A 25040-nucleotide genomic window follows, 5' to 3' on the forward strand; every position below is an offset into this window, starting at 1 on the left:
AAAGACTATCTTTTCTCCACTGAATTTTCTTTGCACTTATTTTAAGTCAATTCGCCATATACATGTGGCTGTGTTTCTGGGCTTCTCTTCTGTTTTGTTCATCTACTTGTCTTTTTGTTTATACTACACTGTTGTGATGGCTAGGTATATAGGAACTCTTGAAACCAGATAGTGTGAATCCTCCAACTTTGCATTTCCTTTCCAAAATTGTTTTGGCTAATCTGGATTTGACTAACATAGATTTTAGAATTTGCTACCAGAAACAAAAACCTGTTTGGGTATTGATTGGGATTATGTTGAATTTATAGATCAATTTGGAGAGTTGATGTTTTAAATAGTCTTAAGTCCTCTGTCCCATGAACACAGTATTTATTTAGTTCTTTATTAATTTTAATATTTCCCTCTATATTTTCTGTTTGTTTTCTATGTAAGTCTATGTTTTATGAAAGATTCTTTAAGTACTTTAAAAATAATCTTGTGTACCATTAGCACTATTGGAAATAAATCTTGATTAGAAGTGTTAACCAATATCATAAATTTAATAATTTATCCTTTAAAACTGTCTGCAGTTTATCAGTGTTTGTCAAATGCGAGTCAAAAGAAACAGTTTAATGACTCACATTCAGCATTTTAAAAAGATGAAATAGGATAGAAAGTACCACAGTGGATCACAGTGAGGGAAGTAAGTGAAACTTCTTGTTACAGTTTTATACATCCACCTACTCTCCACCCCCACCCACCCCCATACATAGTCCAGACTTAAAACTTATTTAAATGTAAAGTTGAAATATTTAACTTTAGAATCATAAATGGCTATGTAGATATTTCACATAAGATCCTAAATTAAAGTGCTAGATTTTCTTGACTTCCTGCTGCCTTCTTTTCCTTCTTCCAAAATTTACTAGTAAGTACACATTTTCAGTACAGTCTGCTTAGTGTAGGTTCATGACCATGAGCATATTGCATAAGCTTCTAAAATATGCATGTAAGTGATATTTTAAATAAATATATGTTTGCTCATTTTAAGTTTCTAAAATTCTGATAGATGGGTGTTCTTGATGATTTTCTTTTCACTGGTGATAACCTAGCTTTGATTAGATGATCCATTGTCGTTTTTTGACTGTGTGACTTCCTAAGTTTCACCCTATCATGCTCTGAAATAGAACTTTTAAGACCTTCTTGGTATGAGCCTGCTTTGTATCCAGAAACATTCTTCAAAAATTTTTCAGTGTGTCTTTGTATTGACTGCTTTGGTTTAGAAAAATCACACTTGACAAAATGACAATTTTGCAGATAGCTGGTTATATACTGTTTTACACATACAGAGTCCACATTAACTTGAGAAGTAGTTTATTAGAGTTTGCTAGGCAATATTCTACATGGTAGCAGTGAATGGCAAAAGGTGTTTTTGTTTGCTCAGGTCGGGGAGAAAGGTTGAAGTCTTAATTAGATTCTTAAGGGTTTTAGATTTTTTTTTTTTAATTTCTGGTCCAGATTTATAATATTCATTCATTAAGAGCTACCTATTAATATGTCACTCCGCCTTGAGGAATTTAACAGTTTTTCTAGATTATTTTATTTGAATTTATAATGTAGCTAATGTGTACATGAAACACAAAGGAAAATATTTATTTCTTCCTTTATTATAGGATCAGCGGCAAACTGAAGCCATCCAATTGCTGCAAGCACAGCTGACCAACATGACACAGCTTGTTTCAAATTTATCAACAACAGTAGCAGAATTAAAACATGAGGTAATTGTTACTGATGGTACTGTAGGAAACAGTGTCATAAAGATTGGCTTCATATCTAAGAACTTTAATCCAAGAAGATTGTCATTTCTAGAGAGCTTTTACAGAACACCAGAATGTGGTGGTTTAAAGTTATGGAAATACATTAATTATCATAATGCTTTGGAAAACATGGCTTTCATAGCTTAGGCCTTAGCTACAATACAGTTATAAAGCAGTTCTATTAGGCCTTTTGAAAACCATTGGTAGTTGCAGTATATACTTCATTTTCAGTTCAGAAAAGCTTATTATTAAGTTGCTTGCTGCTGCTCAGTTGTGTCCAACTCTGTGACTCCATGAACTAGAGCCCACCCGGCTCCTCTGTCCATGGGATTTTCTAGACTGGACTGGAGTGAGTTGCCGTATCCTCCTCCAGGGGATCTTCCCAACCCAGAGATTGAACCCGTGTCTCTTGCGTTTCCTGCATTGGCAGGTGGATTCTTTTATTTACCACTGAGCCACCTGGAAGCCCCATTAAGCTGCTTAATGAAACAAACTTTTCATTGATTTAAGAAGCATTTATTGCAACACAAATGTGTGTCAGGCATGAACTATCCAGTCCTTGGTTTAGGCATACAGCAGTCAGTAGCCCCTGGTAGAGAATGACACGTTTATGTGTGGACTGGTGGTGCTCTAAGTGTTGCTGCTTTGGCTCAGGTGGTGTTGGAAGGCTTACCTGAGGAAGTGGCGTTAGAACTGAGTGCTCAAGAGAAGTTAGCATCCACACAGAGCTTGGGGTCAGAACAGGCCTGTTAGTAGCAGAAGTAGGACAAAGGGCCTGTGATTAAAAACAGTGCAATGTGCTTGGGGTCGGAAAGAAGGCTGGTGTGCAATACATAACAGACATCATTCCACCTACCTCATCCCCGGATTCTGTAGTTTGCACTGTGGCCTGGCATTCCTGTGGGTTTATGCACTTGGCCCATGAAGCCAAGTGCATAGTTTCTTATGTTTTGCTTGATAATTAATTTTGCAACAAAGGTCTTAATTCACAAAAACAAAAAACAAAGCTGGTGTAGCTGGAACAGAGTGAATGTGAGAGGTGAGGGTAAGAAATGAGTTCAGGAAATCGGCAGAGACCTGATCATGTAGCCCTTTGTAGGCAGTTTAGAGTTTGAGTTTTATTCTCATAATTGCAAGTCATTGGAAAGTATTAAGTAAAGAAGTAACATGGATCATTTCATCGACAGCACTTTGAGCTCTCTACTTGCTCTGTGGAAAATTGCTTCTTCGAGACCATCTAGAGCGCAAGTAGGGAGGAGACCAATTAAGGAAGTGATTGAAATAGCCTGAATGAGGTGATGTTGGCTTGGTTTAGGATTTTAGGAGTGGGGAATAGTGTGGAGTTGCTAAACTCAGGATATAGTTAAGAGATAGAAGGACAAGCTTGTTGGGAATTTGGATGTAGGTCATAAGGAATTAAGGGTGATCCTTAGGCTTAAATCACTGGGTAATGGGTGGTTTAGTTTTGTATGAGAAAGACAGGTAGGAGCATTTTTTTTTCCTCACTCAAAAGGATAGTACAAATGATAAAAAATGAAATGTATGTGGCAGAATGTAAGATTGGAGAACATAGGTGAAAGGCATACATATGTCCATCGTACTATTTTTTAAACTTTTCCATGGGTTTGAAAATTTTTAAAGATTGAGAAGGGGAAAGAAGAAAAAGGAGAATGTTGCCTTTGTAGTACATTTGCAAAGGACTTGGCCTGCATTTATGATTTTGAAGAACTTTGAAAAAAATGTTTAAAATGGTTTGTCCTTTGAACTTTAGATTTCAGTGTTTTTTCCTAATATGATTTTCAAACTGTTATTAAGCTCTCTTCTCATCTCAGGTTTCAGATCGACAGAGCTATCTTGTCATATCTTTGGTTCTCTGTGTTGTCTTGGGACTGATGCTTTGTATGCAGCGTTGTCGAAACACTTCCCAATTTGATGGAGATTATATTTCAAAACTTCCTAAAAGTAATCAGTATCCAAGCCCTAAAAGGTAAGTCAGCATTATTTCACAATTTTCCTCTTATTTGAGAAACTTGAGCAAGTGAAAGATACTGAGATAATTTCTCTCCCCATATGATTATCTTGAAACCAAAATGTTAAAAACTTGGAACTAGTGAGAGGGTCCTGTGCCTGGAAGGTTCTGTAGACTCTGATAGAGAAAACACTAAGTACGTAAAAAACCCATGTAGTGGTTGTGAAAGATACTTCAATGTGGAATTCAAAGGGGGAGGAGGAGAATAGGTATTTTAATACAGCACCTTTTAGAGAAGAATTGGTGAATTTTTTTTTACATGTGGTATCTATAACTGGAGTGTTACCTTAGAGATAAGTCCTATATGGCATGTACAGTTTTCTAGCATTCACCTAACCCCAAATACAGAGTAAATTATATGTATTTTACTCATCATTCCCAATGTTGATTTTTCTTAATGTTAGGTGTTTTTCTTCCTATGATGATATGAGTTTGAAAAGGAGAACTTCATTTCCACTCATCAGATCCAAGTCTCTACAGTTAACGGGGAAAGAAGGTAGATTTTTGTGCATATGTAACATGTATACAGAAAAGTGAATCTAGCTTCCTTCTAGAACAAGTATAATGTCAATGTTGTGTTGGAGACCGTCTGCAACCGAACAGTGGGTGTGAGTGGCCTTTGTGCTGTGTCGAAGCCACTACCATTTCCACACTTTACCTTTGTTCCTAAAAGTCCAGAGGGTGGGGCGGGACGGGGGGCTTAGTTTAATTAGCCATTAATTAGCCATTGATAGCCTGTTTGCACATGCTCCTGTTTAGAAGTATTTCTTTTTAGAAAGGGGTGTTTGAGAAAGTTCAGCAGATATGGAAAACCTGAATGTGCTCCCATAGTATCCTGTGCTTATCTGCTTCCTCTTCCTACACAGGTAGGACTCCTTTTGTCTCTAGGACTGTGAGGCACTTTATGAAAAATAAATCTTTTTCTTTTTTACAGTCCAAGGTCTATAATAGTATTCCATAGTCTAACACTTGATGAATACTTAAATTTAATAAACGAATGAATGTGTACTGAGTGGCTTTCATATATCAGTACTTTTTTTTTAATTTTATTTTTTAACTTTACAATATTGTATTGGTTTTTGCCATATATCAACATGACTTTTTAATATTAGTACTGTAATTAGTGCTTACTGAGACATATCTTCATAGCAATATTAAAATAATTAATCGTATATTTCAGCTAATGCTTTTTTAATAATCATTGGATTCTCTTTCTTTAGGATTTAGTAACTGAGCAGTGTGTTTCAATTGATTAAATCATTCAGGCAATCATTCCTGTGCTGCTCTGGTTTACTGTTACCATGAAACTTTACGGACTGAATCCGTAAACATGTATGTTTACTTAAAAATAGTAAATTTCTTCCTACTTCCTGCTCTTTTCTTTTTTTTCTTTTGGCTGATACGTCTTTTTATAATTGAATTTTTTTAATGAAGTATAATTTGTACAGGATTTTATACTTAATCATTTATAAAGTTTGGTGGATTTTCACAAACCATACATAACTATGTGAGCATCACCCAGATTAAGAAGTACAGCATTATCTAGCACCCCAGAAACTTCCTTGTGCTCCTTAGTCATTACCCATTTCCTCTCAGTAGAGTCACTGCTTATTTTGATATTGTGAGATTCACCATGTCGTTGAGTATAGTTGTAGTTAGTGTTGCCTTATGCAAACATACTATTCATTATTCGTTTCCATTGGATTATTTTCTTGCATACACACATCTGTTGGGTATATAGCAGAAATGGAATTGCTGGATCATAAGATCCAGATCATAAGATCCACTTTAGTAAATACCACCACACAGTTTGCCAAGAATGTTGTGTGAACATTCAGCTGTTTTTTAGAGTTCCATTTGTTCTACATCCATATTAAGATTTAACATTTAGTATTGTTGATCTTTTAGCTGTATTCGTGTGATTATGAAATACCAATATGTTGAGGTATTTTTCCTTCTCAGCATTTCTAGTCCCATTCTAAATTAGTTGAAAGCCTGACTGTTTCTTTTCTTTTTATGTAACTCTTCAAGGCCAGGTAGAATATAGCCTTTTGTACCTGATAGTAGTATTACTTGTATTTTAAACAACTGTATCATCTTGGTTCATCTTTATAATTTAAAAAGTTGAGTACAATAGTCAAGAAACTAATTCTGATTCTGCTATTCATTAATTCATTTATTTCTTCTCCTAATTTGAATTAAATATCTTCTTATGAAATTTACTATTGTCTACTTTGATTTTAGCCATCTTTGTACTTGCCTTATTTTTAATTCCAAACTCTATGAGAAGGGCCCATTTCTTATTTTGTTTTCTTATTGTAGTAAAAAAACATACAACATAAAATTTACCAACCTGAAATTTAAGTTTCTCTTAGAAATTTAATTGTTATATATATACTTCAGTAATGTTTAGTATGTTCACAATGATGTGAAACAGGTCTCCAGAAGTGTTTCATTTTGTAAATCTGGAACACTGTATTTATTAAACAACTACCTTTTTTCCCCTTCCTCCCAGCCCCTGGTCACCATCAATGTGTTTTCTGTTCTTGTGAATTTGAATATTTCAGATACCTTATATAAGTGAAATCATGTATTATTCATCTTTCTCTGACTGGCTTATTTCACTTAGCATAATGTCCTCAAGTTTCATCCATGTTGTAACATGTGACAGGATTTCTGTTTAAAGACTGAATAATATTATGTTGTACAGATAGATACTATACTTTGTTTATTTATCTCTTGATGGGCACTTGGGTTGCTTCTGCCTCTTGGCTATCGTGAAATAATGCTGTTGTGAACATGAGTGTGCAAATACGTCTTTAAGTCCTTGCTTTCAGTTCTGGATATGTAGTTGACCCTTGAACAGTGCTGGAGTTAAGGCCACCGAATCTGTACAGTTGAAAATACGTGTATAATTTATTGTTAGCCCTCCATATCCGTGGTTCCTCCATTTTTGAGGTTCTGCATCCATGGAGTCAGCCAACTACATATTATGTAGTTCTGTAGTATTTACTGTTGAAAAAAAATCCACATATAAATAGACTCACATATCCATGTATAAGTAGACTTCAAACCCATGTTATTAGAGGGTCAGCTGTGTACTCAAGCGCGATTGCTGAATCATATGGTAGTTCTATTTTGTGAAGAACCTTTACAGTGTTTTCCATAGTGCTTGCATCATTTTACAGTTCCACCAACAGTGCATAGTGGTTCCAGATTTCTCCACATCCTCACCAATACTTGTTTTCTGTTTTGATAGTAGCCATCCTGATGGGTGTGTGGTGATACCTCATTTTGCTTTTGATTTGTGTTTCTCTCATGATTAGTGATGTTGATCATCTTTTCATATGTTTGTTGGCCATTTGTAAATCATCTTTGAAGAAATGTCTATTCAAGTCCTTTGCTCATTTTAAAACCAGGTTATTTTTTGCTTAATTGTAGGAGTTCTGTATATTCTGGATATTAATCCTGCATCAAGTATATGATTCACAGATACATTCTCCCATTCTGTAGGTTGCATTTTCACTCTGATGATTTTGTCCTATGATGGACAAAATCTGTTTAAGTTTGATGTAGTCCTCTTTGTCTCTTTTTGCTTTTGTTGCTTGTACTTTAACTAGTACATCCAAGAAATCATTGCCAAGGCCAGTGTTATAAAGTTTTTATAACTTTTTGGAAAAAGAAACTTTGTAACACGGCTTGGATGTGACATTTAAAGTACAAGCAGCAAAAGCAAAAACAAAGAGGACCACATCTATTTTAAGTTAATTTTTGTATATGATGTAGGATAAGGGTTCAACTTCATTCTTTCGCATGTAGATATCCAGCTTTCTAGCAGTGTTCATTGAAGAGACTGTTCATTCCCCACTGAATGGTCTTGGCACCCTTGTTGAAAGTTATTTGACCATTTGTGTGAGGGTTTATTTCTGGACTGTTTTTTTTCCCCCTGTTGTTCTGTATGTCTGTCTTTATACCAGTACTGTTTTGATTACTGTGTTTGAAATCAGGCAGTGTGAGTCCTATAATTTTATTTTTCTTTTTCACAATTGCTTTGCCTATTTAAGGTACTTGGGATTTGATATGAATTTTAGGATGCATTTCATTAAAAAAAAGAATGCTATTGGAATTTTGATAGGGCTTATACTTAATCTGTAGGTCGTTTTGGTAGTATATGGACATCTTGACAATATGAAATCTTCCAGTCATGAACGTGAGATACTGCTCAGTTTGTACCTTCTTTAATTTTTTTCATCAGTGTTTTATAGATTATACTTAGATTTGCATCTCTCACTTCTGTTGACCATCCAAGTAGACCTAAACTATTTTGATTTTTGTAATACATTTTTGTTGTGAAATACCAAAAAGTGCATAAAACTGAAATGTACAACATGCAGAGTAATTATAAAGTGAACACCTGTGTAACTAACACCCAGATCAAGAAATAGAGCAAGACCAGCACTTTTGGTATTGCTTTTTGTAGAGGTAACTATCTTGATTTTTGAATTAGTTGTCATCTTCATTTTCATAAGTTTTACCATCAGTGTTTGTGTTTCTCAGCAATACAATTGGATTTTTGCCTGGTTTTGAGCTTTTGATAAATGAAATTATACTATATATACTCCTTTTGCCTTCTTTCCTTCAACATTCTATTTGTAAGGTTCGTATACATAATTGTACTTCATTTTCAATATTGTATAGTATTTCAGTAACTGACTAAATTACAATGTAGTTATCCATTCTGCAGTGTTATTTACAGTTTGGGGTTATTACAGATAATGCTGGTGTAAACATTCCCTTTGTTTGTATATAGGCAGAGAGTTGCCTAAGTTTCTCTAGGAATATTTTTGTTGTTGTGTTGCTAAGTCATTTCCTATACTTTTGCAAGTCCATGGATTTTTGCAAGCCTACCAGTCTCCTCTGTCCATGGGACTCCCCAGACAAGAGTACTGGAGTGGGTTACCATTTCCATCTGGGGTGGAAGGAGTGGGGGATGGAATCTTTCTGCCCCAGGAGTTGAAGCTGCCTGCTTGGCAGGCGTATTCTTTACTGCCGAGCCACCTGGGAAGCCCCCTCTAGGAATATTACCTAGATGTAAAATTGCTGGGTTGTAGAGTATGCTAATCTATAAGTTACAAGATAATGGCATACTTTTCCAAAGTGGTCATATCAGTTTATCCTTCCACCAGTACCATGAGAATTTCCATTGTCTACACTTTGGCCAGCGCACAGTCAGAATTGTCAAGTTTTAAAGTGTTTGTTAACCTTATTTTAGTTATAATTTGCATTTACCTGATTACTAGTGAAGTTGAGCATGCTTACTTAGGCCTTTTAATCATTTGACTTTCTTGGACATTGAAATTTTTGCCTGTTCTTTTATTTGGTTGTTTACCTCTTTCCTGTTGGCTTATAGTTATTTTTAAAATTTGTATCCTAATTGTTAGTTCGTTAATGTTGCAGATAATCTTATTTCACTCTTGAGGCTATTTATTTTCTTTTCTTTTACATGGAGTCTTTTTAAATAAGAAAAAGAAGCTTTTAATTTTAATGTAATCAAACTTCTGGGATTTTTTTTTTCCCGGTGTGGTTATTGCTTCTTCTGTGTTGTTTAAACAGATTTTTTTTTTTTTTTTTTTTTTTTTACTGTTTATGGATGATATTCTCTTATAGTTCTAGTGTTTGGTTTTTATTTTTAGATTTCTAAGATACCTGAAATTGATTTTTTGTATGTGGTTTTAGGTAGGAAATCCATTGTAAAATTTGTATGAAATTCAGTTGTTTTAGGTTGCTCGGCCATTATTGGGTCTTTGTTTCCATGTTAATTTAGAATCATTTATTAAGTGTTTCATTGAAAAATTATTAGGCTTTTGGTTGATTACATTGATTCTATGTATCAATTTGGGAAGAACGTAGCATCTCTGTGTACTCCAAAAAGCCAAACTTTTGAAAGTTTTATTTCTAGAATATTTTTCGATGTTGTTGAAAATTGCGTTTTGTGTGTGTTTGTGTTTATTGCTGGTATGTAGAAAAGCAGTGGATTTTGGTGCTATTGACATTTGCCATATTCTTTGATTCTCTGCTTGCTGGATCTTCGGATAGAGGAGTGTTAAAGTCCCCAGCTGTAATAGTAGGTTCATCTGTTTCTTCTTGTAGTTCTACCAGTTTTTGCCTCATGTATTCTGCCATTCTGTGAGATGCATACAGAGTAAAGATTGTTATGCTTTTTGGATAATGGACCCCTTTATCATCATGAAATACCCTCTTTATCCTGAATAAATTTCCTTGCTCTGAAGTTTACTCTCTCTGAAATTAATATGCCATTCCTGCTTTCTTTTGATTTGTGTTAGCATGGTATATCTTTCTTCATCCCTGTGTCTTTAATCTCTATGTATCTTTATATTTAAAGTGGACTTCTTATGAGCAACATATGGTTGAATCTTGTTGTTTGATCCACTTTTACAGTCTTATAAATTGGTGTATTTAGGCCTTTAAGTTTAAAGTGATTTGATATTTATCCAACTGTATTTGCTATATTTGTTACTGTTTTCTATTTGTTGCCCTCATTCTTTATTCCTGTTACTATCTTCCACATTTTTTCTGCCTTTTGTGGTTTTAACTGAGCAAATTATATGTTTTCATTTTTTTCCTTTCATAGCATATGTTAAAAAATTATGACTTTTTTTTTTAGGGTCCCAGAGTTTACAGTATACATTTACAACTAATACAAGTCCACTTTCAAATAACACTATATTACTCTAGAGGTAGTACATATATTTTATAACAACAAAATATTTCTAATTCCTCCCTTCCATCCCTTGTATCAGTGCTGTCATTCTTTTTATTTTTACCTAATCTTGTCTATTTACATAAGCATACTCAAGTACTTTGTTGCTATTATTATTTTGAACAAATTGTTATGTTATGGATTAAGAATAAGAAAAGTGAAAGTTTTTATCTTCCCTTCCTTTATTCCTTCTCTGATGCTCTTACTTTATGCAAAACTGGGTTTCTAACCTACCTTATTTTCCTCCTTTCTAAAGAACTGCTTTTTAACATTACTTGTAAAGCAGGTCTGTTGGCAATTTTAGGTCCTCAATTTTAGCTTATATCTTTGATTTTTTGAAATTTGTATATGATAGGCCTCGTTGTAGTATTTTGGGCATTTGTCCTGCTTGTTGTTCTAAGTTTCCTGGAGCTGTGGTTACTGTCTGATGTCAATTTGAGAAGATTCTGTCATTATTACTTAAAATATTGCATCTATTCCTTTCTCCCTTCCTTATCCTCCTGTGTTCTCATTACTTGTACGTTACACCTTTTGGAGTCATCCCATGGTTTTTGGATAGTCTGTTCAATTTTTTTTTTTTTTAAGTCTTGTTTCTCTTTGTATTTTAGATTTGGAAATTTCTATCATCATATTCTCAAGTTTAGTGGTTCTTTACTCAGTCTATTAATGAACCCAGAGGCATTCTTCATTTTTGTTCCTGTGTTTGATCTCTATCTAGCATTTTTTAAACTCCTTTTTAGAATTTTTCTGCTTATATTATCCATCTCTTCTTGCATGTTGTCTGATTTTTTTCAATTTACATCCTTAATGTATTTTTTAAAAAAATTCCTGATCTAATAATAATGTCAACATTTCTGTCACATCTAACTCTGGTTCTGATGCTTGTTTAGTCTTTTCAAACTATGTTTACCCTTTTTAAAATGCCTTGTAATTTTCTGTTGAAAGAGGAGTATAATGTACAGGTCATCTCTAATTTATGATGATTTGACTTGATTTTTCAACTTTATGATTGTGTGAAAACAACGTGCATTCAGTAGAAACTGTACTTCGGTTGTTGATGTCTCCCTGGCTAGGAATATGCAGTATGATTCCATGTTGCCAGACAGTGGTGGCAAGGTCTCTGGGAAAAAATGACTTGAATTTCACTTGACGGGCCTGGATTCCTGCTTTTCCTTCAGTTGTGGCCTGGGATTACTTACTTACTTAGTCTTGACAGCCTAAGTAAGTGCTGTTGATGCTGCTGCTAAGTTGCTTCAGTCGTGTCCAGCTCTGTGCTACCCCATAGACGGCAGCCTACCAGGCTCCCCCGTCCCTGGGATTCTCCAGGCAAGAACACTGGAGTGGGTTGCCATTTCCTTCTCCAATGCATGAAAGTGAAAAGTGAGAGTGAAGTCGCTCAGTCGTGTCCGACTCTTCGCAACCACATGGACTGCAGCCCACCAGGCTCCTCCGTCCATGGGATTTTCCAGGCAAGAGTACTGGAGTGGGAAGTGCTGTTGGTGACTTACAAAAAACATTGCTTTTAGTGGAAAATTCGATCTGAAAACCATTAGCAGTCATTCCTAGAAGTAGATATGGTGTTTTTTTTTTTTTTAAAAAAGCAATTTGAATGAGATTAGTAATCTAGTAGAAATGACTATTTAAAGGAATCATTGGATATTTTTATATATTTGATGACTTTCTCTACAAGTTTCTAAGACATAATGTGAAAAATAATAATTCATTGAATCATGTTATTAGTAAATTTCTGGTACATGAAGTTTATTATGAACTTGTTACTTACAAACTTAACGCCTGCATCAAACCATAAATCATTTACTTTTAGTGGGTTGAATAGGACTAAAATCTCATAGCCCCTCTTTTATATGTACATTTATCTTGTCAGTAAAGCTGTCTTGAATGTGCTTAAAGTAATGAAACCTTAGAACCTTAAGTATTTTTGATTTTCTTATCGTACCAGAGTGTTCTGGTATTGATCACAATAAATCATAGTTTTGATCACAGTAAATCATAGTAATAAACAATTAGGAAAAACTTGTTAAACTTCCTTTTGTGTGTATGTTCCTTGAACTGACTTTCATACTATGTGCTTGTTGCACATAATTAACCCATAATTGCAACACAATGTGGAGTTTAGTCTTTTAGAAAAATGTTCATATGATCTGTAAGTTTGGTATTAGCTTACCTGGTAATGTTATTTTTCTTATCAAGTTCAGAGGATAGAGGGTTCCCAGGTGGCTCAGTGGTAAAGAATCCGCCCACAAATGCAGGAAACACTGATTCTATCCCCAAGATAGAAGATCCACTCTAGTATTCTTGCCTGGGAAATCCTATGGACAGAGAAACCTGGTGAGCTGTAGTCCATGGGGTGGCAAAAAAGTCAGACGCGATTTAGCGACTAAACAACAAGAGGGTAAAGCTGGTCCAAACAAGGATCCTTACTGTGTTGGTTGAGAGCCAGCTGTTAGTTAAAAACTCAAGTTATTCAATGATGACCAGTCAAGCCCAGGATAAGAATGGTGCCCTCTTCTACCTTGTTGCTTTAGGTTTACTAATTTCAAATGCATAAATATATGTTTAACCTGTTACAAATATAAGTTCATTGGTTCTGTTATGAAAATAATCATAAATGGATAATAGTTATAGTATTTAATCATAGTAGAATCTACTTTACATTTTATATCTGCCTTTTTGTTTTTTCTTACAGTAGACCCAAGTGATTTGTACATTGTAGAACCCCTCAAGTTCTCTCCAGAAAAAAAGGTAATGCTTTGTTTCCTTTCAAGTGTATTGGTGTGTTATGTGGATGTAGATGAAGAAATAGGTGAAAGTTTTACTGTAACCTTTACTGGTCCTTAAACTTACTGTTTATTTTCAGTTATGATAATGATTTGTTTACAGGGTCTGCAAACTGTTGCCCATAGGCCATATATGGCCTGTTTTATTATGATCCTGGAACCATTTTTAAAGGGTTATAAAATAAAAGTGAATAGGAGAGAGAGTATGTGACCTGAAAAGCCTAAAATACTTAGTCTCTGGCTTTTACAGAAAAAAGTTGCTGACCACTTGTTGATACTCATTCTTTATTATCAGTGCATGTCAGACAGTGTGTATACCTATTCCTGTAATCCTCATATCAACCTGAAAATGATACTTTCCCCATTTTTTAAGTGAGAAAACTGAAACTCAGAATTTGTATCTTCTTTAAATGACCTATTAAAGAGGTGGCAAAAATCAAAATATACTTAGACTTTTTTGGTTACAAGTGCGGGTTTTTCCCATTTTGCCTCTGAAAGTAAGTTGTACTCATTAGAGGTCCAGGTAGCTCAGTGGTAAAGAATCTGCCTGCCAATGCAGGAGACGCAGGTTCTATCCCTGGGTCTGGAAGATCCCTTGGAGAAGGAAATGGCCACCCACTACAGTATTCTTGCCTGGAAAATCTCATGGAGTGAGGAGTCCATGAGGTCACAAAAGAGTCAGACACAACTTAGCAACTAAGCAAACAACGTTTGTCTCTAGGCTGAAGAACTTGACCATTAAAACCAAATGGCCTAGGATTCAGTCCTAACTTGGCCACTTACTGCCATGTAACTTGGACAGGAAATCAAAGTTATGAACCTTAGTTTTCTCATTTGGTAGTCAAGGACAAAATGCTCACCTTTCAGGGTTAGGGTTAGTAAGATACACATGAAAGCAACTGGAAGAATATATAGCACATAATAAGCATTCAGATACCTAATCTATATTCAGAGGTGACAGATAAATGAAGAATTTGGTTGAGTAGTATTACAAAGTGGAAAGCTAATTATGGCAGTATCTGTATAGAACATAACAGTATGTTTTGCTGTTTATAGTACTTCCACTTTCCACCAGGAGGTGGCACTTTACTCCAGTAGCTCAGCTCTCTGAATGTTTGATTAGGTACTGTCATAGGTCTAATTCCTACCCTTTCTTTTACTTGTGTTAAAGAAGAAACGCTGCAAGTACAAAACTGAAAAAATTGAGACCATAAAGCCGGCTGATCCATTGCACCCTGTAGCCAACGGAGACATAAAAGGAAGAAAGCCTTTTACAAACCAGAGAGATTTTTCTAATATGGGAGAAGTTTATCACTCTTCTTATAAGGGTCCTCCATCTGAAGGAAGCTCAGAAACTTCATCACAGTCAGAAGAGTCTTATTTTTGTGGCATTTCAGCTTGCACAAGTCTGTGCAATGGACAGTCTCAAAAGACAAAAACTGAGAAGAGGGCTTTGAAACGAAGGCGATCTAAAGTCCAAGACCAAGGAAAATTGATAAAAACTTTAATACAGACTAAGTCAGGATCACTGCCGAGCCTGCATGACATAATCAAAGGAAACAAAGAGCTCACCGTGGGAACATTTGGTGTTACAGCAGTCTCGGGACATATCTAAAATTAATCAAACTTTTCATAGTGGAGACTTTTCCTTGTTGTTATTTGAAGAACAGTCTGTGGTATTTGAAGGGTATGGGGAGGGAGAACATATTAATGGGAAAAGTATTCAGAAATTATGATTTCTGCCTTTTTAAAAAGTAGGTGGGATTATGTCAATCTTGGTTAATGAGCTGCAGTTTTACAAGACTGCAAGGACAATGGTAGACATTTTATAAAGATGTTTTTTCACAGATTAATTAATTACTGGGACAAAAGTAATTTGGAAGCCCAGTTCCTTGGGTGGGATAGGAATGAAAGCCTAAACCTCTTCCTTTAGCTTTGTTCCTATTTCTTGCACCTTCCCATATTTATGTGCCTTTTGTCTATTTATAATGCCACTGGAAGAGGAGGAAGAACTTTTTCTGTCATTTGATTTCTTTTATAACTTTGTTAGTTTTTGAAGCTGCAAACACTACAAGGCTTTAAAGTGATCTGCGCCTGGCGTTCAGTAAAAATCAGTTAAGACAGTGTAAAGATCCTAAAGACTTGGCCAGGTAGACTTTTGTTTAGCAAACTCACCTGAAACAGACACTTGATGGAATTTTTAGGTCTATTCTTCTAGGTAAGTGGTGATACTTTTAATGCTATTTTCAGTTAACTTATTCACACTAGTTTCCTTTGGTTACTAATTCAGTGAGAGGAAAAAACAACTACGTGATTTTTTTTTTCTTCAAATGATTGGTATTTGCAAATAATTTTTTTTTCCTATAAATTCACGTGTTAAACACATTTAGCCACTTTTAAGGGTTTCCTTTAGCTATGGTACATTTTAAACATTCACAATAAGCACTAATCCTCTTGACTTTGAGATTGTTGTTTTCTCTTAAAAAAGGAAAATTTAAAAGTTTGTCCAGTGAGTCCAGGCCTCATAATCACTGCCTATGTACATATGCACAGAACCAGCTAGTGAGTTTGTCAAGCCTTGTCTAATTGGTCAAGTCTAAAGGGATTACTACTCCTTGGTGTTTGCTTTGTATTGGCTACAAATGTGCAGATATACATGTGTGCTGTCAATGTGTTTGTATTCATTTTGTCTCTTTTCTTTAAAAATAATTGGCAGTGACTTTGAATCAAATGATTTCTAAGTATGTGTTTATACAGTAATGGAGTAAAAGTGGAAAGTTTCTTTTTGAAAGGGAGAGAATTCACTGTTTTGTGTTGTAAAATTTAAGTTATAAGTTATTGAGCACTTTTAGTAATAACTTTTAAACTTGTCTAATACCTTATGGGGGTATTGTTCGTAATGTGACTTATTTAAAGCCTCTCTTGTTTGTTTAAGTTGCTGCTTTACGGTAACAATATGTTTTAGATGATTTACATTTTTTTCCAGTCTGTACAATTAGCCATTCAGAGCAAGAGGGCCTGATTGTATAGAAACCCATTGAAAAGAGGTCCAGATGAGAGCAGAGGTAGAGCAGGAAGTTACACCATCTGTGTGCAGCATCCAGGGTTGTGGAAAGAAGACTTTTAATAATATAACTACGGAGCTGTAGTGCCATTAGAAACTGTGAATTTCCAAATAAATCTGAACACTTGTCTTTATTAATCACTGGCTCTTCTGTTCTTTGAAGGAGAACTTACAAACTTAATACTCTGAACATAGATTCGTTTTTAAAATTAAAATTTTTTAAATTTTAAAAACGAATTTTTAAAATTAAATACAGCAGCATCTTGTTAAATATGTGATTACATTCAGCCAACTACAAACTGATTGAACTTTCACATAAATATTTTGTTCCCTATACAGTCAGAATTGCACCATTTCAAACACTGAAAGAGAGTTTTAAATATTCAGTGGGCTACACATATGTGCCTTCCTCTTACTAGGTGCCATCTCTAAGACTAATTTTAAATTTTTTACATATATAAATATAGCACATTTTACAATTTGGGGTTTGTTTTTCCTCTCTCAGATTATACTTACATGAAGATTAAAAGCAAAAAGTCTTGCCAATAATAGATTTGTGCCTGGTGAGAAGCAAATTGTGTGTGTGTGTGTGTGTGTGTATAAAATAGGCTTTCAATGTTCCTTGGTAATTAGCTTCATTTTATTTCTTCTGATATTAAGAAAAGCTTTAAAACAGTAAGAAGAAAGCGAGGGATCTGTAAGAGCAAGAATACAAAGTAAAGAAGTCCTTTTAATTGGATTTTTTTTCAGATACAGTTATAAAATTTGAGGAATGAAATCATTTTATTAAGTAAGCCTTGCACAGAAAGGTAGCAGTTCTCTATTCTCTGTCACTACACCCCCCACACTCCCATGTTGCACCCTGACCTTTGCCAATCAAGGATTTCTTTCTCCCTAGCAGCAGCTGTTTTCAGCACTGTATCGCCAGTCACTGTGCTTATTTTGCCACTTACTTGCCAGTTTTTGATGTGCCCCTAATTTGAATATGTAAACTTGTCTGCATGAATATAAAGTAGATATAAATGTATATTTGTTACTCTAGTCAAACAAATTTAAAATCATAGTATAATAACCAACATGTCCATTTGGAATTGTTTTAATTCTCCATTTTATATAACAAAACCATGCAACAGAAGCATGAGACATCCCTCCAAACAATACAACAATGATGGCTTTCTTAAGCTCCCTTTACACCCTGATTTTTCTTATCCCATTCCCAAATCATTTTTCTTTCACTAAAAGGAAAAGTTCTCTTTGCTGTAGGGGAGGGGAAAAGCTGACACTCTCCAAATAACATTTTCAGATAAACCTAATTTTTTGTTAGGGCAAAGACAGTGCTTCCTGTCTTTGTCCTTGACTTCCAGGAGTGGCTGAAAGATGGACTTCCCTTTTACCATTTCAACTCAACACCCTTAAAAGTCAACAGTTACAGGAGAGGAATCACGATGATGGAGGAGTAGGATGTGGACCTTACCTCCTCCCATAATACAGCAAAAGCACATCTACGAGTGGCATGATTCACACTGAACATCTACTGAATGCTGGCAGAAGACCTCAGACTTCAAAAGGCAAAAAACCTTTCATGTAACAAGGTAGGACAAAAGAAGAAAGAGGGAGAAAGGAATTGGGACAGGACCTGCACCCTAGGGAGGGAGATGTGAAGGAAGAAAGGTTCCCCCACACTATGAAGTCCCCTCACCTGCAGGGAGATCAACCTAGATGGAGGGGGAGCTTCAGAGCCTTGGAGGAAGAGTGCAGCAACTGGTTACAGTGGAAGGACCTGCACAGATGGTTCACACCTCTGCCCTGTGTACCCTGGCTGACATGCTCATCTGTTGGTGTGGTGAGGCTAGGTGCCAAAGCTCGGGCTTCAGAGTCAGACCCAGAGAGAGAGGGATTGGCGGTGTAGAGACAGCCTGATGAGGCTGGAGAGTGGCGACTAATCGTGCACTCAGAGGAGGCCGGGGCCTGCCAGAGAGGCAAGACACCACTGTTGGGTAGGGGGGGCACATTAGAAGAGGGGCAGGACCACCATAGGGGAGCTTTGTTTCCTGTACCTGGTCTCTCTGGCAACAAGACACCACCTAACATGAGCTCTGGGGGTAGGTGCAAGCTGCTGTCACTGTTATGGGCTCCAGAGATGGGCACAGGCCACTCCCATAACTAGGGACCCATGAGCAGGCACCAGTTGCTCTCCTTGGGAGTAGGCAGGCTGTCACTGCTACTGAGAGACACAGGAGCAAGTGCCAACTGCTAGCCTTGCTGTCCCGGGACATCATGGACCACTGCTGCCCCTGGGAGGCCTGGGAGGGGGTCCTGATCATGGTCCCTGCTTACTGGGAGTGTGCATGGGCCTTTGTGCATTTTTCGATGGCAGCCAGCACACACTGCTGGAAAAGACAGCAAGCATCCAAACTAAAAGCAGTCCTTCAATTCCAGACAAGGTGGCAGGAGTAGAAGGACTTGAACTTCCCTCCTCTCATAAAAACACCAAAATCATAAATAACTGCTTAAAGACCATTGACAAGAAAGACTGGAACCTACCAAAAAAGATACTTTACATCCAAAGATGAGGTCTCAATGTGATGGTAGGAGGGGCCCTTTGACTGTGTAAATCAAATCCCATACCTGGCAGTTGACCAACTCACAGACTAGAAAGTAATTTTATCACAGAGGTTCTCCCCATCAGGAGTGAGATCTGAGCCCCATATCAGTATCCCTAGCCTGAGGGCCTGGCATCAGGAGGAGGAGCCCCCAGAGCATCGGCCTTGCAGGCCAGTGGGGCTTGAGTGCAGGAGCTCCACAGGACTGGGGGAAACAGAGACTCCACTCCTGGAGGGCACACACAAGATTTCACATGCACTGCGACCCAGGGCAAAGCAGTGACTCCATAGGAGCCAGAACTGTATATATAGGGGCTTCCCTGGTAGCGCAGTGGTAATCTGCCCACCAGTCCTGGAGATGTGGGTTCGATCACTGGGTCAGAAAGATCCCCTGGAGAAAGAAATGGAAATCCACCTCAGTATTCTTCCCTGGGAATTCCCACGGACAGAGAGGCCTGGCAGGCCACAAAGAGTTGGACACAAACAAGTTTGGCCTTGGAGTACAAAATGAAGCAGGGCAAAGGCTGTTTTGCCAAGAGAACACACTGGTCATAGCAAACACTCTTCCAACAACACAAGAGACTACACATGGATACCAACATATGGTCAACACCAGGTTGATTATATTCTTTACAACAGAATATGGAGAAGCTCTATACACTCAGCAAAAAAGCAAGAACAAGACCTGTGGAGCAGACTGTGGCTCAGATCGTGAGCTTCTTATTGCAAAATTCAGGCTTAAACTGAAGAAAGTAGGGAAAATTCTGGGCCATTCAGGTATGACCTAAATCAGATTCCTTATACAGTGGGGGTGGTGAATAGAGTGCCTGAAGAACTATGAATGGAGGTTTGTAACTTATAGGAGGTGGTGACCAAACCATCCCAAAGAAAAAGAAATGCAAGAAGGCAAAGTGTTTGTCTGAGGAGGCTTTACAAATAGCTGAGAAAAGATGTGAAAGGCAAGGGTGAAGGGGAAAGATAAACCCACTTGAGTGCAAAGTCCCAGGGAATAGCAAGGAGAGATAAAGCCTTTCTAAGTGAACAGTGTAAAGAAATAGAGGAAAACAATAGAACAGGAAAGACCAGAGATCTCTTCAAGAAAATTGGAGATATCAAATGAACATGTCATTCAAGGATATGCACAATAAAGGACAGAAACAGTAAGGGCTTCACAGAAGCAGATGAGATTAAGAAGTAGCAGCAAGAATACCCAGCTGCAAAAAAACAATGACGCAGATAACCAAAATGGTGTGGTCACTCACTTAAGAGTCAGACATCCTGGAGTGTGAAGTCAATTGGGCATTACTATGAACAAAGCTAATGGAGGTGATTGAATTCCATCTGAGTTATTTAAAATCCTAAAGGATGATACTGTTAACGTGCTGCACTCTATCTGTCAGCAAATTTGGAAAACAGCAGTGGCCACGGGACTGGAAAAGGTCAGTTTTCATTCTAATCCCAAAGAAGGGCAATGCCAAAGAATGTTCAAACTACCATAAAATTAACTCTCATTTCCTATACTAGCATGGTAATGCTCTAAATCCTTCAAGCTAGGCTTCAGAAGTACATGAACTGATAGCTTCCAGATAGACGTACAAACTGGGTTTAGAAAATGCAGAGGAACCAGAGATCAAAATGTCAACATTCACTGGATCATAGAGTAAGCAAAGGAATTTCAGAAAAACATATACTGCTTCATTGACTACTCTAAAGCCTTTGACTGTGTGGATCACAACAAACTGTGGGAAACTCTTCAAGAGATGGGAATACCAGACCACCTTACCTGTCTCCTGAGAAACCTTTATGCAGATCAAGAAGCAACAGAATCAGACATGGAACAACAGACTAGTTCAAAATTGGGAAAAGAGTACATCAAGGCTGTGTATTGTCACCCTGTTTATTTAACTTATATGCAGAGTGCATCATGTGAAATGCTGGACTGGAGGAATCCAAGTTGGAATCAGAATTGCCAGGAGAAATATCAACAACCTCAGATATGCAGGTAACACCACCCTTATGACAGAAAGCAAAGAGAAACTAAAGAGTACTGTGATGAGGGTGAAAGAGGAGAGTGAAAAAGTTGGCTTAAAACTCAACATTCTGAAAACTAAGATAATGGCATCTGGTCCCATCTCTTCATGGCAAATAGAAGGGGGGAAAGTGGGAAAAGTGACAGATGCATTTTCTTAAAGACTCCAAAATCACTGTGGATGGTGACTGCAGCCATGAAATTAAAAGACGCTTACTTCTTGGAAGGAAAGCTATGACAAACTTAGTTCAGTTCAGTCGCTCAGTCGTGTCTGACTCTTTGCGACCCCATGAACCGCAGCATGCCAGGCCTCCCTGTCCATCAACAACTCCTGGAGTCCACCCAAATCCATGTCGATCGAGTCGGTGATACCATCCAACCATCTCATCCTCTGTCATCCCCTTCTCCTCCTGCCCTCAATCCTTCCCAGCATCAGGGTCTTTTTAAATGAGTCAACTCTTCGCATGAGGTGGCCAAAGAATTGGAGTTTTAGCCTCAACATCAGTCCTTCCAATGAACACCCAGGACTGATTTCCTTTAGGATGGACTGGTTGGATCTCCTTGTAGTCCAAGGGACTCTCAAGAGTCTTCTCCAACACCATGGTTCAAAAGCATCAATTCTTCGACACTCAGCTTTCTTTATAGTCCAACTCTCACATCCATACATGACCACTGGAAAAACCATAGCCTTGACTAGATGGACCTTTGTTGGCAAAGTAATGTCTCTGCTTTTGAATATGCTGTCTAGGTTGGTCATAACTTTCCTTCCAAAGAGTAAGCGTCTTTTAATTTCATGGCTGTAATCACCATCTGCAGTGATTTTAGAGCCAGAAAAATAAAGTCAGCCACTGTTTCCACTCTTTCCCCATCTATTTGCCATGAAGTGATGGGACCGGATGCCACCATCTTAGTTTTCTGAATGTTGAGCTTTAAGTCAACTTTTTCACTCTCCTCTTTCACTTTCATCAAGAGGCTCTTTAGTTCTTCTTCACTTTCTGTCATAAGGGTGGTGTCATCTGCATATCTGAGTTTATTGATATTTCTCAGCAGTCTTGATTCCAGCTTGTGCTTCCTCCAGCCCAGCATGTTAAACTTAGACAGCATATTAAAAAGCCCAGGCATCACATTGCTCAACAAAGGTCTGTCTAGTCAAAGCTATAATTTTTCCAGTAGTCATGTACGGATGTGAGAATTGGACCAAAAAGAAGGCTGAGCACCAAAGAGATGATGCTTTCAAATTGTGGTGTGGGGGAAGACTCTTGAGAGTCACTTGGACTGCAAGGAGATCCAACCAGTCAATCCTAAAGGAAGTCAACCCTGAATATTCATTGGAAGGACTGATGGTGAAGTTGAAGCACCAATACTTTGGCCACCTGATGTGAAGAGCCAGCTTATTAGAAAAGACCCTGATGCTGGGAAAGATAGGGCAGGAGGGCAGGAGGAGAAGCGGACAATAGAGGATGAGATGATTGGATAGCATCACCAACTCAATGGACGAGTTTGAGCAAGTTCCAATAAATAGTCCAGGACAGGAAAGCCTGGAGTCCTGTAGTCCGTGAGGTTGCAAAGAATCAGACATGACTGAGTGACTAAACATATATATATATATATATATATATATATATATATAATGAAATATTATTTAGCCTTAAAAGAGAATGAAGTAATGCATTTTGCAGCAACATGGATGGACCTGGAGATTATCTAAGTGAAGAAAGTCAAACAGAGAAAGACAAACTGTGTGATAGCACTTAAATGTGAAATGTGAAAAATGATACAAGTAAACCATAGAAAACATAAGTAGAATCATGTAGACATAGAAAACAGACATAGACATACAAGTAGACATAGAAAACCAGCTTATGGTTTCCAAAGGGGAAGTAGAGAGAGGGATAAACTGTGAATCTGGGATTAAGAAATGCACACTACTATACATAAAATAGATACACAAGGACCTACTGTATAGCACAGGGAGTTATATTCACTATTTCATAATATGAGAAGAGTATGAAAAAGAAATATATGTCTAACTGGATTATACACTACTTCATACACTATTATGAAACAAATACAACACAGCAAATCAACTATACTTAAGTAAAAAGAAAAAGGATGAGTCTTTCTTTCAAGAGATATTTTATTCAATGAGGTAAAATATTTTGTGATCATTATGTATTTGGGATGGACCACCACAACACTTAACTTTAAGGGGTAAGGAAGTTTGCACAATCCAATTCTAAGAACCAGGCAACATTCAGTAGAAATGAACAGTATTTTTATCACTGGTCACGAAAGGTCTGCTCTCCTCAGGAGCAGACAATCAGAATTCTTATCTATTATGGTTTATGGAGGAGCTATTCCACGTCAAGGTCAGGAGGGGTGGCGGTGAGGAGATACCCTCGTCCAAGGTAAGGAGCAGTGGCTGCGCTTTGCTGGAGCAGCCATGAACAGATACCCCACGTCCAAGGTAAGAGAAACCCAAGTAAGACGGTAGGTGTTGCAAGAGGGCATCAGAGGGCAGACACACTGAAACATAATCACAGAAAACTAGTCAATCTAATCACACTAGGACCACAGCCTTGTCTAACTCAATGAAACTAAGCCATGCCCACGGGGACACCCAAGACAGGCGGGTCATGGTGGAGAGGTCTGACAGAATGTGGTCCACTGGAGAAGGGAATGGCAAACCACTTCAGTATTCTTGTCTTGAGAACCCCATGAACAGTATGAAAAGGCGAAATGATAGGATACTGAAAGAGGAACTCCCCAGGTCAGTAGGTGCCCAATATGCTACTGGAGATCAGTGGAGAAATAACTCCAGAAAGAATGAAGGGATGGAGCCAAAGCAAAAACAATAACCAGTTGTGGATGTGACTGGTGGCAGAAGCAAGGTCCAATGCTGTAAAGAGCAATATTGCATAGGAACCTGGAATGTCAGGTCCATGAATCAAGGCAAATTGGAAGTGGTCAAACAGGAGATGGCAAGAGTAAACGCGACATTCTAGGAATCAGTGAACTAAAATGGACTGGAATGGGTGAATTTAACTCAGATGACCATTATATCTACTACTGCGGGCAGGAATCCCTCAGAAGAAATGGAGTGGCCATCATGGTCAACAAAAGAGTCTGAAACGTAGTACTTGGATGAAATCTCAAAAACAACAGAATGATCTCTGTTCATTTCCAAGAAAAACCATTCAATATCACAGTAATCCAAGTCCATGCCCCAACCAGTAACGCTGAAGAAGCTGAGGTTGAACGGTCCTGTAAAGACCTACAAGACCTTTTATAGAACTAACACCCAAAAAAGGTGTCCTTTTCATTATAGGGGACTGGAATGCAAAAGTAGGAAGTCAGGAAACACCTGGAATAACAGGCAAATTTGGCCTTGGAATACGGAATGAAGCAGGGCAAAGACTAATAGAGTTTTGTCAAGAAAATGCACTGGTCATATCAAACACCCTCTTCCAACAACACAAGAGAAGACTCTGTACATGGACATTACCAGATGGTCAACACTGAAATCAGATTGATTATATTCTTTGCAGCCAAAGATGGAGAAGCTCTATACAGTCAACAAAAACAAGACCAGGAGCTGACTATGGCTCAGATCATGAACTCCTTATTGCCAAATTCAGTCTTAAATTGAAGAAAGTAGGGAAAATCACTAGACCATTCAGGTATGACCTAAATCAAATCCCTTATGATTATACAGTGGAAGTGAGAAATAGATTCAAGGGACTAGATCTGATAGAGTGCCTGTTGAACTATGGTCGGAGGTTCATGACATTGTACAGGAGACAGGGATCAAGACCATCCCCATGGAAAAGAAATGCAAAAAAGCAAAATGGCTGTCTGGGGAGGCCTTACAAATAGCTGTGAAAAGAAGAGAAGTGAAAAGCAAAGGAGAAAAGGAAAGATACAAGCATCTGAATGCAGAGTT

At 37.4% G+C, this 25040-nt stretch overlaps 1 protein-coding gene across 7 annotated transcripts in view; it reads left to right on the forward strand.

The window, feature by feature from the left end:
* SUCO (SUN domain containing ossification factor) overlaps nucleotides 1–16603 on the forward strand; it is an 89534-nt gene extending 72931 nt beyond the window's left edge. For 4 of the 7 annotated variants that reach the window (XM_070768180.1, XM_019976471.2, XM_019976470.2 and 1 more), the window contains 5 exons: nucleotides 1650–1754; nucleotides 3626–3780; nucleotides 4227–4318; nucleotides 13311–13366; nucleotides 14573–16603. In XM_070768180.1, the coding sequence (XP_070624281.1) occupies nucleotides 1650–1754; nucleotides 3626–3780; nucleotides 4227–4318; nucleotides 13311–13366; nucleotides 14573–15016 (852 nt within the window). In that variant the 3' untranslated portion in view covers nucleotides 15017–16603. Of the gene's footprint in view, nucleotides 1–1649; nucleotides 1755–3625; nucleotides 3781–4226; nucleotides 4319–4597; nucleotides 4689–13310; nucleotides 13367–14572 lie in introns of all 7 variants that reach the window. The other 3 variants (XR_002182481.2, XR_011560792.1, XM_019976469.2) reach the window with 3 other exon arrangements.
* The last annotated feature ends 8437 nt before the right edge of the window (nucleotides 16604–25040 follow it).

Source organism: Bos indicus, chromosome 16 (assembly GCF_029378745.1).
Source record: "Bos indicus isolate NIAB-ARS_2022 breed Sahiwal x Tharparkar chromosome 16, NIAB-ARS_B.indTharparkar_mat_pri_1.0, whole genome shotgun sequence".
NCBI classification, from domain to species: domain Eukaryota; kingdom Metazoa; phylum Chordata; class Mammalia; order Artiodactyla; family Bovidae; genus Bos; species Bos indicus.